At 37.8% G+C, this 24,759-nt stretch overlaps 1 protein-coding gene across 1 annotated transcript in view; it reads left to right on the top strand.

The window, feature by feature from the left end:
* Positions 1–24,759, top strand: part of LPHN2 (latrophilin 2) — a 71,116-nt gene that overhangs the window by 8,924 nt on the left and 37,433 nt on the right. The window contains exons 3-4 of the mRNA XM_010289425.1: positions 12,252–12,361; positions 18,042–18,842. Coding sequence (XP_010287727.1) covers positions 12,252–12,361; positions 18,042–18,842 — 911 coding nt within the window. The remainder of the gene's footprint in view (positions 1–12,251; positions 12,362–18,041; positions 18,843–24,759) is intronic.

Here is a 24,759-nt window from a genome sequence, read left to right as displayed (position 1 = left end):
CTCTAATAATAAAATTGCAGTCTAATTGCTTAATGAATGTGCCGTCATTACTGAAAGACATAGATAATTTCCCGATTTGCATTTTATTTTCTGCATAGTGCAGAACAATAATTAGCAAAAATGCTATGGCCACAAATGAAGGAGGTCTTTTTTTTCCTTTCATATAGTAACTGTGAATGAAAGGAGTTTGCATGTATGTTCTTTAATTTAGTATGATAGTCAATTTTTATGTTTTTTAAGACGCAATCTTAAAAACTAGTGTCGCGCTGGTAAAATAAAATCAAACAAAGAATTCATCTAGAATTCCTGTTTTATAGAAAGATTGGCTGCCTGTTTCATACATTATTTAGCATGCTTACCCTGTTTATATCAGTGACATAAGAGTGCGTGCTGCTTTCTCAGAAGAGTACTGTCTTTGCCGCTTCACAGCACAGTGCCTTGTACTCCCAGGCTTGCACATGGTGTTAGCAGATATTTAAAGCACTTCAGCCTAACATTTTATAGGTCATGATGAACTGAGCCTATAAAACAAGTCACTGCAATGAAGTTAATGCAGTCTTAAGAGTGTTACATAGACCGAATACTCAGTATTCAGTATATTTTTAGCCTGCTGTAGACACATCAATGGGGAGGAAAGGTTATTACCACGTAGAAATTTTCCATGTCAAACCTGCTTTATCAATTACTTGCAGCACAGAATCTTTGCTACAGATTTACTATTGAAAGATGTGTTTTTCTTCAGGTTTTCAGTATAATACAGTAGCTATCAGAACCTTTGAATTTAAATTTCTTCTAACACAGGCAAAACAGGTCCTGTAACATTTTTAGAAGAAATTAGGTAGAAGAATCATTTCATTGAGCGTGCTGTCCTGACCAAAGTCATAGAGTTCGAACATCTTACAGGAAGAAATCTTACTGCTTCTTAATGACACTAAGCTGTGTAATGTTTCATCTGGCAAGATAGGTATTTTGTCCTATTTGCAAAGGCATCTATGCTCCTTTCTTAGTAGTAATCTCTGATCTTTAACCTTATTATTCGTCGCTTCTCAGATATATTGCTTCTTGTGATACATATCTCTATGATGAGGGAGCAATTTTGAAATGTGTTTAATACACACATTTTTCCAGCACTGTAAAATTGTTTCAGCATAACTCAGATCTCGTGCTCCTTTTCCTCTGTCTATTTAATACATTAATTTAGGCTGAGTTGTAAGCTTAACAGCAACGTGACAGTTCTGAACCCATAACCGTTCCCTGTTTACGGAATTTTTTAACCGCATTGAACTCAACTGTACTATTACACTTGTGAAGCTGTGGGTGTTTTCTCATCTAGGATGTAGTAGCACTGATGCTGCCTTCAGTATATTATTCTAGTGCCAGCATCACTGGTGGGTATGAAAAACATAATTTGCTTTGTATATTTAGCTTGCTTAGATAATTTTGCTGCCTTTGTGACAGAGATCCAGCAAACGCACACCTCCCGGAGTCGCATTTAGAACAGGAGCACTTTGGGTAATGTGCTGTAGACGGGACACATATGAGTTAGTGCTCAGTTATCATGCATGCCATCAGCAATGCCTTGTTGCTTTCTTATCAGTCACTTCCTGCTGTCAGCCCAGTGCTTATTTCAATAGAAAAGGATTTGCATCAAATGTAATATAGTATTATGTACGGCTAACATGGGGTTTTTAATTGTGCAGGCACATGAGACTCCCTCAGTGGTAGACAGTTTGATAAAAGGATTAGATCATGAATATTTTGACACAATTAAAGATTATCTGTGCATTGACAGAGTTGAGCCAGTGAGTTTTCTGATGTGTTTTTTTACAGAGGTTGACTCTGCTTGACTTGCATGAAAACCAACCGCAGAATACACAGGATTTTTGTAGATGTAAAAACAAGCAAACTAAAGCAGCCCCCTAAACTTTGTTGGGCTTAAAACTGGAAATCCCAGGAATCGGAAAGTGCACAGCTCAAATCAGTAATTTAATCTCTTAATTTCAAATCACAAAGAAGAATGTAGGATTGTGCTTTCCAAGTTAGAGCAGAAGGATACTTTTGCAGGGGAAGTCCTATACCTGGAAGCCCTGCAAGCTTCCCAGATGATAATTGGATCCAGACATCGCTGTGGGTAATGAATAACAGTGCTTTTGTGACAGGCACTCCTCTCAGAAGAAAAGAAAGCATTTGTAGTGAGGACTCTCAAACACATTTTAATAGGAAATGACACCACTGTTACAGAGTTGATTAAAGACCTATCAAGGGACAGCGCTTCTGGAAAAATTCATCACATGAAATAAGAAAAGTTGTGATTTTATTATTAGTTATCGGTTAAATATATATAACTTTAAAGCCATGAAATCTGCATTAAAAATTATGAGAAAAAGGACTGTACCATCTTGCTAGGAGTTTGCGCTTTTATAAATCTCGTAAAATAACCAGTTGTCTTTCGGCCTCTTGCTCAGCGTTTTGCTTTGAGTTTGGTTGAGCAGTAGAAATGAGTCACTCCATAGCCCTGTGCAATTGGTAGATATGCAGCAGTGGGCACATGGCCTCTGTTGATGAAAATTATAACCCAAAAAGGGGTTATTCCCCGGGGCAAGTTTACAAAAAACAATTTATTCTTTTTCACCCTCTAAAACTCATCTTACATGCAGGATCTCTTGCATTATTACAAACTCTTAATCCTCTGAGTGGGTAATTAACGGACCAGAAAAGCCATTTGTGGAAAGAGCGAGCCATGAGGGTGAAAAGTATTTCTCCACTGAATGATCTTTAAGGAGTAAATAATTACAAGAGTGAGAGGTTTGGGATGACCAATCTAAATCTGAACGTAATTAGGATGAACACAGTTTGAAAAGCGAAGCAGTTGGCATGTGCAACAATTCTCATATCAGAAGACTAATTAAATATTTAAAAGCCCCAAACCCCTCAGTATTCACAGAAAAATAACCTGCCACAAAAGGGTCTGTAACTTTGCAGATAATTAGGAAGAGTTACAGGGGGAAAAAATCACAGATTGGCTCCAAGGTTCTGCAAGGTCACGTCTTATTATGGTGTATCTTTCATATGGTCTGATAACAAGTTTCTTGCTAATTTAATCTAAGTAGGGCATCCCATAGCGATTTCCCATTTCCCTTGTTAAAAATGTGATTATTTTTCTATATGCAAACTGCAATAGGTGAACATTTTTATAAATAATTGCTTCTAATTGATACAAGCTGTAGTATTTTTAATCATTCAAGGGGAATGAACGTCTTGAAGTTCAGTTAGGGTTGCCCCCACCACACCCCCTGTTTGAAATTGTCCTCATCCTGTTCATAGACGGAAACCAAAGGACCCTATGAAATAATGTTGCCTTGGCAGCCAATTCTGTAAATTAGTTAAGTCTTACTTTCTTGTTAGAGCTAAGATACATTTATGTTGAATATGCATTTCTGCAAACAGAAGAGCTGTGTTAAACTCAGGAGACCCGTAGTGTGTCAAGCTGAATTTGCATTGAACTGACCTGGAGGTCCAGTCGAAGCATGAGCATTAAAAGTGTACCAAGGCTTCTGCATTTCAGAAGTTGCAGTAACAAATCACACCTGTCATTTGAAATACCTTATTTTAGTAATTAAAGTGGGTGCTTTTTAAAATGTATTTAAGATCTATGCAAATTATCATGAAGAGTAAAGCTACATATTCTCAATATTGTAATTCTTCAAGTTACTCACTTAATAATGACTCAGAAGCTGTCTTAAGTTACATAACTTTTAACTACGTTATGAATATGCTGCATGCCAAGCCATGGATAAAAAAGATTGACAGTGCCGCAAAAAAGAGTTTTAAAGGGTTTTTGCTCTTCTCCTATGCTCTCTACCTGGGAGTCTCTTCTCCTGCAAGTCTGTTGCAGCACTATGCCTAAGGATCAGACACTTGGATCAGACACGTCAAGATTTTCACTTGGATTTTCTATACGCTCTGCTCTAGCACCGTGCCGCAGAAATAAACACCCCTTCGTAAAGCTCTGATATTATTGCCCAACCCTGTGTTTCTCCCCTGAAACCTGCTCAACCCGCAAGGCATGATGCTGCACTCACGCTCACTCAGTGTGAATAATCTGTGTAAATTGCTCAGATATTACGATGCTGCACTACTAAAGTTTTCATTAGTAAATAAGCATAGCTGCAGGCTATTTATTTTGTCTAAATGGTGAAACATTTAATTGGATCTTTGGAACGGATTACTTTTCAGCAGTGCGGATCTGCTTGGCTTCATTGGTGTACGAACACATACACTGCCTGTAATCCCACGCTGCATTTTGCTTGCAAATACACTCACACACACACACATAAATAATACGACCAGATTATGAGTATGACTTGATTTCCCTTTCTTCTTCCTCAGGTGGGGATGCATTAGAAACATTTTCTCTAAAAAGCAGGTCTCTTCTGCTTCATGCTGTTACAAGGCTTGGGTTGCACCTACGCAAACCTCACCAGGAGATTGTTCCGTTTACTTTCCACACCTCATTCCATCTTTCGATACCTATTTTTCCTGTCCTGGCTGTACAGTCAGCTCCTCACAGGCTCTGGTAGTTCTAGCAGGCCTTTCACATCTGTGGTAGCAAGTGGTGGAGATGGAAAGATGGGATTATAAAAGCACTTAAAAAATTGCCGAGAGAAGGCAGGATTTATGTGTTCCACTGGAATCTAAATTTCCTTTTTTACTTTCCACACCCCCCCATTTCATCTGATGCTTCAGTTTCAGGTTAATAATAACCCCATAACAATAGTGTTTACACCAATAAACAAAGTACTGGAACAAGAATGTATTGTAACACGAAAAAATATCTGTGATAGCTTAGATGAGAGTACGTGAGAAGATTCATCTTTTTAACAGTGCTCGCCACTGTAGGAAGAGGTTGGAAGCAAGAAATACTCTGTTAAATTACTTTGCCATACCAGTCTGATACACATTCATAGATAGTGAATCATACTGGGTAATCCTAAGAAAGGGCCTGTGGGAGTTGCAAATTTTCTGTTGTGTTTTATTGTCTGTTTGGAGTTTTCACCCTTAATGTGTACCCTTAGACTCCCACAAGATTACATTGTATAAAGAAATTGCAATTAAATATTATTGCATATTTATTGGGCAAACAGAAACAATGCTGTGGTGCACCTTTTCCACAATATTAATTATACACTATTTAGCTTCCTTATGTTTACTCAGTAATTAGGAAGATTCAACAAATCATCAATATTATATTTAAAAAGAAAGTAGAAACAATTTTATCTGTTTTTTTCCTTCGGAAATATATTTCATCCGAAGCCACCAGGTTTATTGCTGTAGTGATCATGTTATGAAGTGCATAGAAAATCCCAAGGCTGGGTGTGAATTTTCAAACTGATTTTCAGCATGCCTTACTGTTTTTGCAGTCACGGGAAGATCTCCAATATTTATACACAATTCTTAGGGCCAAATTCTGCTTTCATACGTGCTCATGTATCTCCCATTTTTTTCTTAGATTATGAAAACTACCACCACAGCATGCTAAATCTGTTTTCCTTTTGAGCTAGGTAAAATCGGTAGGTTTTAGGGTTTTTTTTTCTTCTTTTTTTAATGCTTGTTTTCCCCCATAATAGTTTTAGGGATTCTAACTTGAAAATAATTTTTAGAAAATCTTATAAATGAGTAAGAAAAATTGCCATTGTGGCATCCCGGGTTGTTTAAAAGCCAGTTGCAGGATTACATCTTCAAGGAAGCGTGGCTCTGTAGGGATGCATGTGCTCAGTCTTCCTGCACGGGTAGGGCTGTGCTACTGCTGCTGTGGTTGCTGGAGTGCCATGGATATTGCAGCGATGGCCAGCCAGCGCTGCTTAAAATGAGGGCTTTATAGCAAGGCTGGGTTTCTTCAGGAGGTCTGTTTTTTCAGGCTTTGGTTAGGCCCAATTTACTGCTACCTCATTAGGTTTCAGTATTTAATAATGTATTTCTTGTGAGGTGAATTTGAAACTCAGAGTTTAAATAGTTTTATTTAACTATATTTAACTTAAATAATTTTATCTACTGTGGTATGTGTGTATGCATACATATGTATCTATACACCCCTAAAATAAAAGCTCTGTTCTCTGGCTATTTTATATGTAAGTTTTGTACATACTTTCTAAGACCAAATTAATAAAATATAACATTTAAGTAATATCTGACATCTTCATACATATGTAACTTTGAGTTTAATAACAGGAGTGGAGGTCTAGTGAATATGCATACAGAAGCAGAAGCACATCTCATGTGGCAGTTGTAGACCATTAGGAGTACATATGTAAAGACAACCATTTACTCTGGGTAAAGAGGTTCAAGGAATTTTTCAATTTAAAATATGCTGTTGTTAAAAGTTAATACATGAAGTGCAGTCATCCCACATTCCCATCTCTTTTTACTCAGACTGCAGCTCACCCAGGGTGAATAAGGGACAAGAAGACCATATGGAGTATATGGTGCTACAGCTCAGAGTTTATGTGCTTCAAGTGGTGTTTAAGCAGGTTGCTGCAGGCGATATGCAGGAACATGTCATCATGCTAGCTTTTAAGTATTTAATCAATACGCGGAAAGAGAAATATTGTCAGATCTGACTTAAAAGTGTCAAAATATGCCCAGATAGATTTTTTTAAAACGTATTGACAATTTTATAAAAACGAATTTTATTTCTTAAATGTGGCTTTATACGGTATCTTTTTTCTCCTTTTCTTTTCAAAGTGGAGTACACATGACTGTTTTCTGTGTTTGCCAGTTTTACCTTACTTAATGAAACACTGCATTCATAGAAATCTAGCATTAGGAATACCCAAAATTACTTTGATACCCCTTTTGGCTAGACGTTAACTCATATCCTTTTCAAAATAACATGGATGTTTCTTTTATATGCTATCTTAGTTATTTACTGAAAACAAAAGCACTTGAAGGATAAATTGTAATGTGGACATTATTTCCTACATACCTTAACTTGCAAACCACTTGAGAGGAACTGTGTGTATCTTTATGTGACCAATGCGACTTCCCTATAAAGACGACCTCTTTCCTCAGTCAATCCGTTTGATCCATGTAATGCTGACGTCTTTCCAGAATCTGCTTCTCAGATTCCGGTACTTCATTTTCAGGTCCAGTCATGATACACTGTGTTTTTCATCTTAATGCTGGAGTATTTGTTCAAGTCCATAGATTTTGCATTTTTAATCTTCCTTAGAACAGTGGTGAATAATGGCCCTTGGCAGGAGATAATGAAATTTTCTTAATTTATATTTTCAAGCAGACGCTTCAATTGAAAATGGCATCCTGTGGCCTGGAGACATAGCTCTAGTGCAAGTTTCAGGGGAGCTGTAATAATAATGCAGTGCCAGCGGTGACGGGGAATGATAGGACAGTGAAGAAGTAATTTAAGAAAGAAAAGAGAATGTACCAAAGCTTTATTGTAGCATATCTAATGATCTGCTGAAGATTCCCAATAGCTTTTGGAGCATGACAGGAGAAACTAATGTTATCTTGCCAAAACAGAAGCCCCTGCTTAATCAGCAGAACAAGATTATTGATTAAAACACCTCACACAATAGATTGCACATGGAATCTCATCTCCATACATTGCATGTGGAAAAGTGCAATAATGAGCATAAGATAATAAAAAAAGAGCTAAAGCAATTTGTTGAGAATTGTACGAGTCAAGATTAGAGTTGAAATGCAAACAAATTATCATAGAAAGTACAGCTGTCCTTAAAGCTGAGCAGCAGAAGGGGATGGATGCAGCAGGGACATGGCTACATCATGAGCAGAAGATGCTTGCTAACAGTCCTGCTGGAGCTGCTTTACTTTCCTTTTTTTCCTGTATTCTTCTGAAATGCGAAAGAGCCATTCCTCATTTGCACAGTCTTCCTCCCGAGGTGAAAGGAGTTCAGACGTTGTACTATAACTGTTAATTAAACACTCCATTTGATTTTCAGATTACTCTAAGTGATGCATCTGCATTATGAAAATGTAACCTCTCTTCATTTCTTCATATAAATACTGAAGAAATGAGTGTTAAGAGTACACAATTGCTCCTTGCATTTATGAGAATAGTGACAGTTCCTACATTTCCCCTTGCAAAACTCTTGATGCTGCTAGCACAGGAACCTGAATTATCATCTCTTCCGTGCTACAGTTAGTCTTTTCCTAACTAGAGTTTCAAATTTAATTCATATGTTAGTTTCCTAAATCAACTCTTATTGAGTTTGTATCGAGTTCTCTGCAGATCTGCTTTATTTCCTTGTAAATGATTAAGTCATTGTATCATAAATTTTTGCGAATATTGTGAATGTCTTAAGCGTCAAGACATTTCTTGGTGTGAGATCATACGAATTTTAAGATTGTACATAAAAACCTGAGAATTTGCATATTTTAACACATGATAGGGAAGTATGTGGCTCACTAGATTACAGAACACTTAAACGGTACTTAAAACCTACAGAAAACTTAAACACTAGATTATAGACACTGAAACACTGAAGTGTTTGTGACTTGACTACTTAAATTTGTAGAAACTAGACCTGGTTTGTATCATGCCTTTAGATAGAACGGTTCTGAAAGAGTTTGAATAAATGGACCGAACTAACAGTATATTGTGTAGAAAAAACAAGGTTGGTTAAAATGAGTGAAGGACTTCAGGTTATTTGCCAGTTGAGGTTTCTGGGGTTTGGATTTTTTTTTTTTTTTTTTTTCTGATGGTGTCTAGGCCAATTTTGCAAATTGTCAGGAACTTCATTTCCACTATAGTTTTGTTTTAGAGAATCCCATTAAGTGGCCGCACTCAGAAGGGGCTTGGCCATTACAAAAAGGACTGAAAATGGGTCACAGGATTGAGTTGAAGGCTGTAACGGTGCAATATACTCCTCATTGGGCATAGTGTTCCTGAGCATAAAGGTTTCTCAAAGTAATGAAGCTTAGCTATGGCAGTGATGCGGTAGCTTTGACAGTCTGTAGCCATGTAGGATAATCTGCTGTTGAGTGCTATTTTATGGAGAGTGGAGTATCTTTTGTCCAAAATACCAGACAGAATTCAGTGTTTCTTGTCTTAAAAGAAGCTCAACTGAAACCTTTATCAGTTTGTGAAATGGTCTTTGCAGGCAGCAGCAGAACCGTAGGCCAGTAACTAATAAAGAAGTTAGTATCCCTGGTTTTACGGGGGAAAAAAGCAACGCAGCAGACAGAAGACTTTCATTTATCCAGAGAACAAATTACAGTAGTGTAAATTCCTTGAATTGCTTGTCTCAGAACGACCTCTACAAAGTCCACTTACTCCTCTCTTCCGTAACCCATGAATTGGGATTGACAGCTGCTGTAGTTGCTGTTGAGTTTTTGTGAAGGTTTCACTGGAATTGAAATTTGACCACTAACTATGTGACAGATAGTTACCTGAAATTTCCATTTTTTATATGTGAATATCTTAATCAAGTGTCTTTAATTTGAAATCTTAGAAGTGCATGTAAATTAGAACCTTATCTGAAATTACTCATGTTTTATAAAATGCAACCAGCAATGCAGCAAAATCAGTAATGGGAATCTAAAAAGCTACAACTTGAAGCACAAACAGTTCTATTGATTCAGTTATGCGAGTAATTGCGCTTTTTGGGGAGGTGGTGGTGGTGTGCTTTGTAGCACTGCTGTGTACTGCAGCAGTGGGCATAGCTCATGGTTATGGAATTGGGGTCTCCTTCATTTTTGGCCACAGGTGAGCAAAAGGTGACCGTATGCACAGCAGGTGAAGTCTTGCATAAAGAAATAGTCAAAGGTTTATGGAAGGTCAACAGCTTGCGGTGCATGCCACTCAGTGCCTGAGGTTTGATACTGGCCCTTACTGTACAAGGAAAAAAAATACTGCATTTTCTTCGGAATTACTATTACACATCCTTTTGATACAAGCTAGTATGAAGTTCTTCTCAGTTTCCTGACTGTCAGCAACATTATGAGTCTTTCACTGGGGGAAAATTAAAGAGAAGAAAACTTTTTACAGGGAGAAGGGAGTCCCACCTTTTTCGTAAGATTTACAAATACTGCTAGTATTTTTTTTTTTTTCTGCAGCTAAATATGACCTTCATCAGTTTCATTCTCAAGCAATTTCTCCCAATATGTATCCATTTTATTTTGTAACAAATCAATATTTCTCCCTTAATTGCCACTCATTCAAGTGTAAAATGAAACTTTCATACAGCTCAAAGCTGTGGAAACAATTACACTGAATAATGCACAACACAAAGTCTTCTTGTAGGAATTACTTTAGCTTCAGCATAAGGTTTTCACTGAAGAAACAGAAAGAAATTTAAAGAAATTAATTACAAGTCTTGCATCTGAGGTTTTCTCATGCTGATTAGTCTGGCCTGAGGTGTGGGGCACAAAAAACCCTGTACGGGGCTTGGAACAGAGATATCTTTGAGGTTTTGTGCCATATTACCTTCTCCTCCTACACAGCACACACAAGAGCAGCATTTTGACCTTCATGTGAGTACAAAAACGTGGCTGTACTGTACATTTTCAGTATTACAGATTCAGTACAGTGATTTTCTCTGCAAGTTGGGTGCATGTTTCATCGCTTCAGTATGGGTCTGGAAGCCGTTGGGTGCGTCATACTCCTTCCAGGCTCTCTAATACACCGCACGAGCAGTTGCCCGTGCGATAGCTGTGCCGGGGGCCTGCCTGTGCTCGCTGGAAAGTCACTGCCACAAGCAGCACAGAGGTGACAGGTGAATACCTCACCATCTACCTGAATCCATGGTTGCGTATATACACGGAAATCCCTGGCTATTTCCAATTAGTTCTGCAACTGTAAGCCTTATGAGGCTAGAAATAAGTAGCTTAAAAAAAAAAAAAAAAAAGGAAAAAGAGGAATTAACTGATAAAGTCAGAAGAGTTGTTATTCCCAAGTTTGCTCAGCAAGAGGCACAGTATGTCCTGACCAGCTCTGTGCTAGTTTGATTAGTATGTAAAAAAGAAAGTGATTTATATCAAGAGTTCTTCAAATGTGCTTGCTCTACCTTTTATGAGGTAGCGTGAATTATTCTTATACCTGTTGGCAATGTACAGCTGTGGAAAGCCATTGATACAAGACAGATTATTTTAGTTTGGATTGTGGTATTCAGGGAGTGTGGGAAGTAGTAGGGCAATAGAGAAGTTGATGTACAGCTGGAGTCAAAGGCTAGGCTATTAGTTAAGTTCAGACTTCTGTTACTCGGTTTGCTGACAAACAAAACTAACCCCTGAGAAGATCAGCCAAGCTCTTTTTCATTTAGTCACCAAACTCCCTGACCTTCTCTTTTTTTTCCTTCTACTTCCTTCTGACTATTTTTTCTGTATTACATTTTGATCATCTCTTCAGGGTTAGGTGATTGTTTCTGTATTTTTAACTTTCAAGCTAATTTTTTTTTAATGGAAAAATGAATAATAGTCTAAAATCTCTGATTATTATTGTTAAAAAAACTTCAAAACCCATTACATTCAGTAGACCCCCATAGTTAGAGGCATTGTAATGAAGTTGTTCTTTGTATCAAAATGCACTGGCTTCTATTGTTAAGCAAATCATATATATGTCTCAGTATTTAGTCTCCTCTAAAATACATTTTAATTAATTTTCTTGCAGTTCTTCTTTTTAACTGTTTTTCTTATTTCCTCAGACAGTCATCCTTTACCTCTTCCTGTAACCTAACAGAGGAAGCTTAGAGTCCACCAATTGCTCCTAAAATAATTAAAATGGAAATGCTAATGCTTTTGTCTGCAATAACTCTTCCAACCAAAGTCATAACTTCCTTGTATCACAAGAAAAATGTAAAACCGTTCAGCAGTATGTATATATCTAAAGAGGGAAGGAATTGGTCATTTGTGTTATTGTACATTATTGAAAATCACACATTTTTTCATTTAGTATGATCTTTGCATTTTGCTTTGATTTTATTGAATAGTAGTATCAAATCAATATCTATTTGGGAAAGTTGTATCTGCCAGTGGGAATGAGTGACATTTGAGAAAATATCAGTCTCTAAATTTAGAAGTATAGAGCCTGAACTAAAATATTGTCCTGAAGCCTTACTTACGGACTTTGACTGATCTAGTATTAATTAACTTTGTTGTCTTATGGATTGGGCTGTCCAAGTGTAAAGCGAGTTAGTACTACATGTAGTACTTTAGTATGAACTTGCAAATTAAATGTAATTTTAACTTAATTAGCTTGCTTTCTTCTCCCATTACAGGTGCAACAACCGAACACAGTGTATAGTAGTTACTGGGTCAGATGTGTTTCCTGATCCTTGTCCTGGAACATACAAATATCTAGAAGTTCAGTATGAATGTGTTCCTTACAGTAAGTATAATCTTTTTATTCTTGCTCACTTCCTCTGGCCCTCACAATTAAAGCTGGAGTGCTGTTACATGGAAAGAAGCATACGTTTATGGCCCACAGACCCATTACGCATGCAGAGCACTTGCAGACTAGGGCCTCCAATTAGCTTCATGAAGTGTGGAAGGAAGCCATGGTGTGATGCTGGCCAAGTGTCTGTCTGTGTTCTTAAGTGTTTGGCTTTTAAGGCTACTGTTTTTCCAGAAAACAAACTCGAATTAGCTATTCAGTAGGCCAGATAGAAATTTGTACTTTTGCCCGCTACCAGTTGCTGACAAATTGGCTTGGCTCACAGACTTCTAAAGCAGGAATTGACTTCAATTTTAATCATGATCTACTTGAAAGGCTACCTGCTGTTGTGGTGACTTTGGGTGCACAGCAAAACGCAACACTGACACTCCGAGGCAAATGCCCCAGTTGGGGGACATTGTAAGAGGACTTTGTGCTTCAGGGGCACATCATAAGTGAACACAGATTCGGAGTTGAAAGATCTGAATTCAGAGATTCATCAATACGTTACTCAAACTTGGTTCTTAAACCCAATGGGGAAAAGAAAGAAAGAAATGTTCATTTTTAATGTAAGGAGAAAATATGAATTGTGCCTTGAATCAGCTGCCAAAACAGAATTTTTTACGGAAAACAAGGTAAATACTGAAATCATATTGAGATAGAAAAATCTGAGTTGCAGCTACTTAGCAGTTTTGTACAATATTCTTTCTAATGCCAGAGTTCACTAGCTTTAGACATACGTCTTATTTCCTTACAGTAATTAATGCTTTTTTTCATTGACATGTATGTATGTTTATAAAAGTTCTGCAGATTCAACACTTTTAACTGGTTTTGCTTTCTTGTAAGGTCATTCTTTGCAGTGACTTCTCCCTCATCCTGTAACTCAGCAGAGAAATACCTGTGTTTACAATGGAATTTGAGCAGTGCATTGATCATTCCCTTAAGTTACTATTAAGCGTGAATTTCTTGATCTTCAGTAATCCTTAACCTAAGTCACATTTTCTGTTGGTACAGGAAACAGGCCAAGTCTGAGATGCAAAAACACTGTGGTGAAAGTATATATCCAAAAAGGAAGGAAATTAGTTCTGGCATAAGCAAAGCTATGTCAAAACTGTCCATCCTGTTTCCTGCACAATTTTAAAATCTAGACTTCTTAAACTGAAACGCTACTCTATACTGCTTCACTGCATTGAACCTTCACTGTTGTTAAAGGCCAAACACAGATCATCTGTTTTTCTTCATTTCTGCTGTGTCATTGTTAAATGGTTGCTTGCTGATTTTTTTTCTGTACCATTTGTAGGATTGGAAGAGTACTGCATACAGTGATCCCTAGTACCATTCCTCCTGTGTGTAGTATTGGTGGCTTGTTGTAACCGTTCTCCTCGTGTCACTTCTGAGGAGTGATGTCTTACCCCAATCTAACCAAAGTTTTGTTCCACAAAGATCACTTTTACTTTAGCACTATTTTCATTCCCCAATTCTCAGAAAGAGAGCAGTGCATCTGATTCCAAACCATGAGGTCAGTCAAATGACAAGAGGTTACGTTTCCAGTTCCAGTAGGCTAGCTCATAGAGAAAAAGTGTAATGCAAATAATGTTCAAACATAATCTTTTATGCTGTTTTAGGAAGAGAAGTGTGGATATGTTCTACCGATTGGGTATTGCTATCTACAGGAATCTTTTCTTTTCCAGTTTTCAGAAGTATAGTGCCACAGCGCGGCCTACCCTGTACTCTAACGTGTAGTTATTCTACTTTTAAAACTTCTGTTTTTGTTTACTGTCAGTTGCATTGGCCCACCCCTTGAACTATGTAATTCTGTGTCTATTGTAATTCAGGATTCTGGATACTTCTTGTCTTGCAAAGTCTGTAGGTTTTGGAGTTTTTTAACTGCAGCATGTACAGTGATGACACTGCCCAATTCCAGAACTGTAAGAAGCATCACCTGTTGTTACCAGCAGTCATCAGAAAAGTTGCCAGTTACCAAAATCAGTTTTGAAGTTTGATTTCAAACCACATTGTGCTTCCTTAGCTGTTCTGATTGTTGACCATCTTTCCTCCCTGTCCCACAAAGCCTATCCTGGTATTTTTCCAAGTCTCTTTTTTTGACGCCTGATCAACTCCAGTCTAATTTTTTTCTCCCGTGTTCCAGTGCTCCATGTCTAAACGTACGGAATGACTGAAATCATTAGGTTTGCAAATATCAGCTGTTCCAGCACAAGAGACTTGTTAGGAAGGTGGGATAGGCTTTTGCGTGTCTAGGAAGGGAGGTGTTTCTGATCACAGCACTTCTAACCAGAGTTCAGTTATGGGTCTTACTTTTTCTGAACTTCATCTTCAGTTACTGCAAGACTGCAAAATTTGCTCTGTGTCACTGTGACACCTTTCAGTCCATGAGAGATTACAAATAGCAATCATACCAGGTTTTGTGGTAAACGTTGGCAGTTCTTACACACTGGAGTTGGTGTCACCCTTGTACAAAATGCAGTTTATGAGCTCCTCTATGTCTTGCTGGCCTCCAGAAATACATAGCTGCTCTCCTGATTACACATACTGATTGAACATTCTCTGGGTTCTGTATTCATCACCCTCATAAGAAAGTACTTAATGAAAAGCTTCCTTTTTTGCATCTCAAAGTGTAGACCTGTTGACTATGTTTTTCTAATCCTCTTTAGTAAAAAAAAAAAAAAATCTATTGAGATACTCAGTTGGATCTCCAACAAAACTAAAATTATAGACAAATTTGATAGGCATTGCTTTGTCCTCAAATAAGAGTGTTATTGATTAAATTACAAAGAAATTGAGAGTACCATACTTGACATTTCTCTCAATTATGCTGCACAATGTATAAACTGAATAACAGAAGTCAGCCGTTTTATAAAGAACAACATCAAAAGTACCATTTTGTACATCTGTGCATTTTTATATTAAGCCTTTTTTGGACTCAGGAATTCAATAGAAAGCATTTTAAAGTGTTTTATTCTCTCTCTGTCTGTATTGATTGGACTTTGCAGCATTTGTTTATTTCAATAAGCCCATCTGTCCCTGAAAAATGTACAGCTGTACACCAATGCACACAGAGCAGACATGCCAGTAATGATTTTAGTTATCCCTATCTTTTTTCCCCTCTCCTATTACTAATTCTAAGCAGGTACAATATCAATATTGCTCTTTGGCGAGGAATAAACTCATGCATAAAAGTTCACAAACAGAATCATTTGAAAGTCGTTAAGAGTGATTGTGAAGCCCAGGAATTCACCTCAGAATACATCTTCTGTTTACTCAGATGACTCAAGAATTACAAATTGCAGAAGAGCAAGTATTTTACCCAAAGATGTATACATGAACAAAGGCTAGGAAAACTACTGCTCGCTTTGAGAATATTAACCCTCTCTTGCTCCCCCATAAAGTTTTGCAATTGTTCCCTGAAGAAACACTAGAACAGCTCAGCTAATACCATTCTCTCAAAATAATCATATGTAATTTTGTTAAATGAAACTGAAAATCCAAAACTTTATCTGAAACACACAAATACATTCTTCAGGATAATACTGTAATACTGGAAATGTAATGGCTGTGCAAATAGTTTTGATACCCTTCCTTGGTATCGGCAGCTACTGTTACACAGATTGGTACATCCGTCATTTTCCAGGTCATTTTATAAAAATAAGGGAGCATTCTTCAAAGGCTACTTGCTGAGTATATGAAATAGATTTTATTGCAAATAATTATTGGAAAGCTATTTACTAGCTGGACTTCAGCTATATGTCTTCCTGTGATAATGTTCCTTAAAACTTCCTTGGGGAAAAATTGCTATGGTAATACAACTTTGTTAATCAGGTTCGGTTTGTATTTCCCATGTACGGTGGCGGGATGGATATTTGTTTTAAACACTTAGTATAATTGTCCTTGCATACTAGCTTGCGGTTTCTGGCTTAATCGATGATGCTGGAGAATATCTGAATGAGTTAAATGTTAATTTTCTCCTCTCTTTTCCTCTTGCTTACTGTGCTTTTGTTTCTTTTTTCTAGATGTTTTTGCTTATTCCTTCTAGTCTGATTTTGCAGTTTTAGACTAAGAAGTGGCAAAAGTTCTCAAGATTAACATTCAGGAAAAAAACAAACTTAAGCCTAAGGAGAGCTAAAGGATGCAAGCTGCTTTCTTTACAAGAAAGAAAAGCAGAGGGTTGTCTGGGGCAAAGATGGGGAAAGTTTTAATAAGCACACATACGAAGCTATATAATTAATATACTGCATTTTTTATTTATAATTATTTAATTACTATACTATGTATATGTGCACTCGCACATATATGATAAATTAATGTGTCACTTAAAAACCAACTTGATAGCATTATGCTTGGAGAACAAGAAGAGATGTATAGCATGCCTTAGTAAAGTAATTCATTATTTATTCAGGTTCACTAAGTGAAACTACATGCCAACATATCTGTATTGCCTCCTTAATCTACCAAAATGATTGATCCATGTTCACTTGTGTAACCGTAGAATCTCTCTCCTGCTAGGTTTTCCTGTTGTGTTTCTCTTTATCCAATATAGTGCAGTTCTTATTCTCCCTATATTTAGCGTCTGTTACTAATTTAATCTCTAGATTAATAGTCAATTTATGTTAATCTTCTTTCTTTTTTCCTTGCACTTTTTTATTTTTCTTCCGATGCTTAAAATAGAAGTGGAGCAAAAAGGTAAATAACGTATACAGTCCAAACCCCAGCTCCTTGTTATGTGCCTTATGGATGTTAACCTCTTCCCTTCCCCTCCCCACAACACTCTTATATTACGATAATCAGCAGGATCTCATAAGTACACCTCATAAAGAAGTCGACTGTTTGCAATAAAGTGACTTGGCTGCTTAAAGTAGGTGGCGGGGTATAGTGTCTGAAATACTTGGGTTGGAGGGAAGACTCCCTTGCTTTTTTCTCTCCCTTTCTCTTTGTCTTTCTTTCCCTCTCTTTCTCTCACCCTTGGGTAAATTCTTGTTAATCAAGTGTCATCTTGCCTGGCTTCCAGAACCCTCTCCATAGCATGCCATGGTTACAGGGTTTCCTGGTCTGTTTCATTCATTGCTTTGGTTGTGTTTTGTTTTCTCTGCTCCTAATTGCTTTCTCTATATACCTGATGATTTGTTTTGTTCCTTTATTTTTAATCGAGGCACCTCCTTTTTCAGCCTCACCACTTCTTAAAGTTCTAAACAAGTTGATGTGATTTTTTTTTGGACTGAAATGACCTAGCGCACTGCTGCACACCAGTTAAAAGCTCTGGAGCGTTAATGCGTACTCACTAAAAGTCTAAGACGAAAATGCAAGAGTAGCTCTACATTTTCAGCTGTCTGTGTATGCCATTGAGCCTTGGTCTGTACTAGTGAAAACAGTTCCCATCCACTTTCCATACTGGTACAGCAAGAACATGGTAACTTTAAGAAAAGTGGATGATAAAGGGTGATAATTGCATTAATTATAACATAAGGTATAATCCAGTACCAATTAAATTGATTTTTTTTCTTCCTGACACAGTCATTATGATTTACCTACCTTTTTTTTTTCTTTTTTTTTTATTTCTTTTTACTATGAGACAGTCTTAATTTGACGTAATTTTTGTCTTACTTCTCTCTGTGACTGTTAGTTTTTGTTTGCCCGGGGACGTTGAAAGCAATTGTGGACTCACCGTATTTATATGAAGCTGAACAAAAAGCAGGTGCTTGGTGCAAAGATCCTCTCCAGGCTGCAGATAAAATATACTTCATGCCATGGACTCCATATCGCACCGATACTTTGATAGAATATGCTTCTTTAGAGGACTTCCAAAATGGACGCCAGCAGACGACGTATAAACTCCCAAATCGAGTGGATGGTACTGGATTTGTAGTGTATGATGGTGCTGTCTTTTTTAACAAGGAAAGAACTAGGAACATAGTAAAATTCGACTTGAGGACTAGAATTAAGAGTGGAGAGGCCATAATCAATTATGCTAATTACCATGACACTTCTCCATACCGATGGGGAGGAAAGACTGATATTGACTTGGCAGTTGATGAAAATGGCTTATGGGTAATTTATGCTACGGAGCAAAACAACGGGATGATAGTAATTAGCCAACTGAACCCCTACACCCTGCGTTTTGAAGCCACATGGGAAACGACATACGACAAACGGGCAGCATCCAATGCTTTCATGATATGTGGTGTCCTGTACGTAGTGCGGTCGGTGTATCAGGACAACGAGAGCGAGACTGGCAAGAACGCCATCGATTACATCTACAACACCAGGTTAAGCAGAGGCGAGCACGTGGACGTTCCTTTCCCCAACCAGTACCAGTACATCGCCGCAGTGGATTACAACCCCAGAGACAACCAGCTGTATGTGTGGAATAACAACTTCATTCTGCGATACTCTTTGGAGTTTGGCCCACCTGATCCTGCGCAAGGTAAGAATTTGGCTTTTCTCATTTTCAATCTCTTTGTACTTCCATTCAGATAACGATGTTATGATAACTTTGGTCTTAGACTTGGCTCTTAGCATAAAGGCATGAAGGGGTTGTTCGTCTGCGCCGTGCTGAACAGTACAGCGTTCCGTTGGTGCATGGCAAATTTGCAGCACCTGTGAAGAGAGAGAATTTATTTGGTTTACAGGCTTGTACTTTTCCTATTTTTTTTTTATGCACGTGTTTAGCTTTTCTATGTTTGAGAATGAGTTGGGGAATTGTTTATTTACTTTATATCATCAATCAGTTTGACTTTCTATAGCTGAAGTAAGTTTGAGTTCACTCAGGCAGGGGCAGAACCCTGTTCCCATCCGTTCAGCGTTACCCGGCTTCTGAATTGATTACAACATACGCGCAGACCTTTTAACTTCTTGGCGCCAACACTTGAGAGTGATGTGTGCTGGGAGGTCCCAGAGGACATGTATGGAGTTAATGTGCAATACCAAGCACAAATACTCTTCTGCAGCCCTATTTTCACAGTTTCTAATGCGGGGTTAGACAAGATTATCTGACCTCTTTTTAGCAGGTTTCTCAGCAAGTCCATTACAGTGGCAATTCAGCTCCCTTGAAGTTAGAACAACTACCTGAAAGGAAAGATACTAACTGCCAAAAGAGGAAGGAAAAATGGAGGTCTATAGGTCTCAGAAATCCCTAAAAATTACATGAACAGGCACAGCCACCTATTAATATCTGCAGGGGAGAGTAAATACCAAGAGAAATGCTCCATGGCAGATGATGTATGCAGCAAGGCATAGAGTGTTGATAAGCTGCTTGAAGGTAATACGTCACTTGCCTCACCTATTTGTTATGCATGTTTAGCAGCCGTTTTTTCTACTTCAGGAAAGTAGTCATAATGGCTTCTCCATGTGAAAAGTAGCTGTCGTGCTCCAGTGAAGCTTATTGATGCACAGCAGGGCAAACCACATAGTGTGCACGCATCTGTATCAATATACATACAGCTTTTCCTGGGTACAAAGGTACGTAAGACGCAGCAGAACAAGACAGTTCAGAGCCAATACAGTAGTGATGGCCTGTCCTGGTTTCAGCTGGGATAGAGTTAATTTTCTTCATAGAAGGTAGTGTGAGGCTATGTTTTGGATTTGAGATGAGAAAATGTTGATAACGTACTGATGTACGGAGCCAGGTGAAGATCTGTCCAATCTGTCTCCTGCAGACCTCCCTGGCAATACATGGCCAGGCTCAGGCAGGTTCCAGGTGCTTGGGGACTGAGCTTTGGCCGCAAGGGCAGCTGTCCTGGGAAGCTTTGCTCTCTGTGCATCAAGCTAGTCCATTCCTTAGGGAGGCTTTGGGACTGCTCTTAGCAGAGAGTGTACCACCTATGTAATTAGAAAAAATTTATAGCTTTCATTTTCATACATTCTCATGCATGTCACTTTTCATTCAGTTTAACTGAGATGAAGATGCATTTTAAATTCTCCAAAGCTTTAATAGAAAGAGGAGAAAATGGAGGTGCAGGCTCTAAGTAGCTTTTGCAGTTCAGGCAGCTGCCATGAATGTGGCAAAAGCTAATCTTTAAATCATTGCATTGAGGGAAATAAGAGCGGGGAGAGAAGAAAAGGCTTTGGAGAATCCTTCCTTTGCTTTAGTAAACCACCAAAGGTCTCCAATAAGACATTTCGTAATGGTTTTACAAAGAGTCTCCAAGTTCCTAAGTTACAGTACTGCCAACATCCCGTCTAATAACAGAGATTTGAGCATCCACCAGCACCCCTTCATGTTCCTGGGTTCCTCGCTGACATGCAAGGCAGGGGCTCACACGGTTTATTCCAACCAGACCCAGACGAGAAGGGGTCCAGGGCACACTGCAGGGTGCTTGCCTCTCATCTGAGCTCTTTGCCCATTCACCCATGAAGACAGAGAAGGAATATTTTTTGAGTGATTTACAAGTTTGGGTTTTAAATGCATTATGACATCAGTCAATATATTTGATTATGGCCTTTTTTGAATATAGATACCATATAAAGCTACTAGATTTATTTGAATGTGATGCATATATTCACAAATGTTATTTTTCATTATATAAAGCCAATACCCAATATTTTAGTTTTGTATGGATCTATACATAGCAGATCTAAGGATATGTTTCAGTTCCTCTTTTGCCTAAGCCATTTGTCTGTAGATAGACTACTAAATTAAAGGAAAAGTTATCTAATATGATTGTCCTTGAGATGTTCTGCTATAAAACCAAGAAGAGATTCTGTACAGTTCCTAACTATATTTTTTTGTATTATAGTCTCAGTTCCTCTTTGTTTCAGCATAAAGTCTGTATAAACTGAAGATCAATCCTTCTATTGTTACAGTTACACAGTTAAAGGATCTATATGTGTAATACACATTTGAATTTTTTTCTCTCATATGAAATTAGACCAGATTTTCAGCACATTTGATGAAGGGCACTTTTTGTGTTTCTTTTATTTTGGGGTTTTTTTGGTGGTTGACTCGGGTTTCTTAATCATCTACTCAAAGTCATAAGTGTTAGGATAACATGCTTTAAGTCACCTAGCAGAAGAAACTTCTTTTAGCCTCTTTTTGCAATGGTACTTTAATATCAAGTATTTAATGGTGTCACAAGGACAGTGCCTCAAAATTGGAAGCCATGGCCTTTTCTGTTCGAATGGTTGACTTGGGACTATTGTGGGAAACGCAGCAATCTCTGTTCCTTCTGTTGCTGTGGGAGCAATAACGGTATATAGACACAGGCTGATTCCTTCCCCCCCGCCATCTATTTGTCTTGGCTATCGGTTCTTGTCTACACCAAAACTTCCAACTACTGAGTGCTGAAAAACAACAGTCTTGTCTTCCTACATGAAAGATGAATTTGTCACACTTGAGTCACACTTTTGAGGTTGAGGGTTTACATTTGCTCTTAGGTCCAAAATCTGGGACTCATCCATGACCCCAAACCTGCCTTTTTCCTCTGCCTTGTTGCTTTCATTCTAAAATCTGCCTGTTGAAACCTCTGAAATAACCACCACATTAACCTAATGTTGACCTTGCCCTTGCTGCCAACCGACACCATTTTCCCCTTTGCAACTATGTTGTGTTCCCTATATCCTTATTTTCATAGTCTTCAGGAGAACTCTTCAGATTTCTAAAACTGCGGATACTGCAGCCAGGCTACCGTTTTACCCTGGCAATCAGGAGAACTCCTCCGCTTAACCTCATTCTTCATGTGTTGTTTTTTCTTCTCTCTCCTCGTGGGAATTATAGTGCACAGATGCAGAAGTGGCTTTCAGAACTACAGCTGACAAGTACCACTCAGATATTGCAAAAGAGCACATTTTCTAAGCTTCAGTGTAAAAATTACATTTAAAAATCAGACCCTTAATTTAGAAATAAAATACATCAGGCCCTGCAAAAAGCAATTTTGAAAAATTGGAAACAAACCAGAGTTTTTATATCCTTGGTAAATTTAGTAGATATGTCCTGTTACATCCTTTCTGAAGGACATATCCAAGGGACAAAATGAATCCTTGCTGAAATAGAAAATTTTAAAGGTATTTTAAGTTAAAAGATCAGGATGAATGAAGGGAATTTCCCCCCTAAAAAGTGAATATGAGCATTACATTGTAAGGTTTCCTTGGTAACAAAAAGATAAATCCTTTTGTTCTGTGTTAGTGCATTAGGGAGAAATTTCATCTACACTCATCCCAATTTGTGCTAACCGTGCAAACTGTTCAAACTGAAGTTGTCTCCCCTTTTGTGCCATGATACCCATCATTAAGTTTTATTGGATCACTGCAGGAAAATACGTATGTTGTGAGTGTGGACAGAACAGAAAGGCGGAGAGTACTATCACCAAGGGCTTGAAATAATAGGAAGCTAGTGCAACGAAATCTTTATAACGCCAAGAATCTATGACGAAGTCATGCAGCAAATTGTTAAGTAAATTAGATCTTTACTATTATGTCAAATCTGATACAATACAGATTGATGAAAGAGTGATTGTGCAAGTAAAGACAACATAATGCGGACCAGCTAGCGCATTTCTTGATCATAGGTATTTTGCTAATTTTGTAGCAGATTTATTATAATTTTCAGGATATAAATTTATAAATGGCTGGGTAAACATTTTGTTTTCAACTAAACAGGATTTGGCAGGGTCAATAGCTGGAATAGGAATAATAGCTGGAACCTATAGGTAATTAGGTAACTCTTAGTGACTTCCCTGCTATTCACCGAAGCATGAAAACAGGCACATAGTGCTAATAAGCAGAAGGCAGGGAAATCTGGATTTGCACATGTTTCTGATCTCCTTTGCAGCAGCTCAATGTGTGACACCTTTTGAAAATGAAAGCAGGTACATAGATTTTCACGTATCCAAATACACGGAAATATCTGACCTATAAAAACACACGTTTAACTGAAAAATCCATGCAGCTGATTTCTAAAATTACCTGGATGCCAGAGATTAAAATGGAACCATCGGTAGTTTCAGAAGTGGTGCATCATCTGGGCATTCCAACACAATTTTAAATTTAAGGTCAGAGTTGTATTTTGAGTGGGGATTTTTTTTTGTTTTGCTTGGTTTGGTTTTTTTAAAATGTATTTTATGCCTGCTTAGAATAGAAGCCTGTTGGCAAAGAATACTAGATAGCTTGTGTGCCTTCTCTAAATCTGCTCTTCACTGTCAGTTGGGGAAACAAAGTTAGTATTCCCCTGCTGTCCTAGGCAATTGTGTTATGTTTTTTATAGACATCACACTGTTAAACAGGTGTTAAGTTTTACTCCAGTGGTGTCTTCATTTTTAGAAACTGATAGTATGCATAACTGTTTAAATCAGCTGTTAGGAACTGCATGAAACAAATGTAAATTAATTACCCTCAACTTGAGTCTTTGTATTTACTTCCTATCACTCTTTTCCTTTTTCTTTTTTTAATTTTACAAAGATTGTCTTCAGCTGATAATAAGACACACCTATTCTTAAAAAAAAGGAAGAAGGCAGAAGAGGTTTTGGTTTTCTCCTCGGCCTGTCAAGCCTAGTCAAAAAGTCCAAAATAGAATCTCACATTGTAACGGCGGCTTTTTTGGCATCGGAAAAAAATTACGTATCTTCAGCCTCATACAGGCTCACCCCTGCTGCTTGGAACAATAGGTTAATAACCTCAACATGGAGTTTGTTTTTGTTCTTAGTTGTGGCATATTAATCATCACTGCCATTATCCTACATTGGTAAAGCGCTCCACAAGACAGTGTGTGGCAGCCGGCGGATGCCATCACCCTCAGCTTTCGGAACGAGACACATCAGGTGGTGGCAGCTATCATGTGTCTTCTTGCAGCTCAGGAGAATGGCCTTGCAGATTAAGTTCCCCAACAGGTCATTAAAAACGAAATGATCTGCCTTCTAAAAGCTAGATGTATTCCTTAAAGGGACGTGTTCAGTTGTTTCTTATTTTTTCAACCACCTTCTTTCCCAGGCTTCCAGCACTGTCTGAAGTTTCCCTGCTACATTCTTAAATATACTGACTTCTTTTTTAAAATTTATTTCAAGAGAAAATCTCTTGAAGTGATCTGTAGTTTTTTCAGTTTTGTGAGAGGGGTGGTTTGAAACCTTTCTCTTAAAATGTGAGATAATAAATATATTTCTAAAATATGTACTATTACCAAGTTATGCAGGTCATTTTTGAGTCATAGGTGATAGGCTTTGAAATTGATTGTAATGGATAGTTTTAAAATTGTTCTAAGTAAGTTGCATAATGACAGCAGGATATTTTAGCTCAGGGTGCAGCACAAAATGTGTTCTGAAAATTGTTACCTCACTACTGAACTTAAAAGAGTTGTTATGAATTCTTACAGTGATATTTTGCTCCTGAGACAAAGCTACTCAAAACATTATAGG

Source organism: Phaethon lepturus, unplaced genomic scaffold, assembly GCF_000687285.1.
Source record: "Phaethon lepturus isolate BGI_N335 unplaced genomic scaffold, ASM68728v1 scaffold5216, whole genome shotgun sequence".
Lineage (NCBI taxonomy): Eukaryota > Metazoa > Chordata > Aves > Phaethontiformes > Phaethontidae > Phaethon > Phaethon lepturus.
The sequence above is the reverse complement of the archived record's forward strand: the minus strand, read 5'-3'. Positions and strand labels throughout refer to the sequence as shown.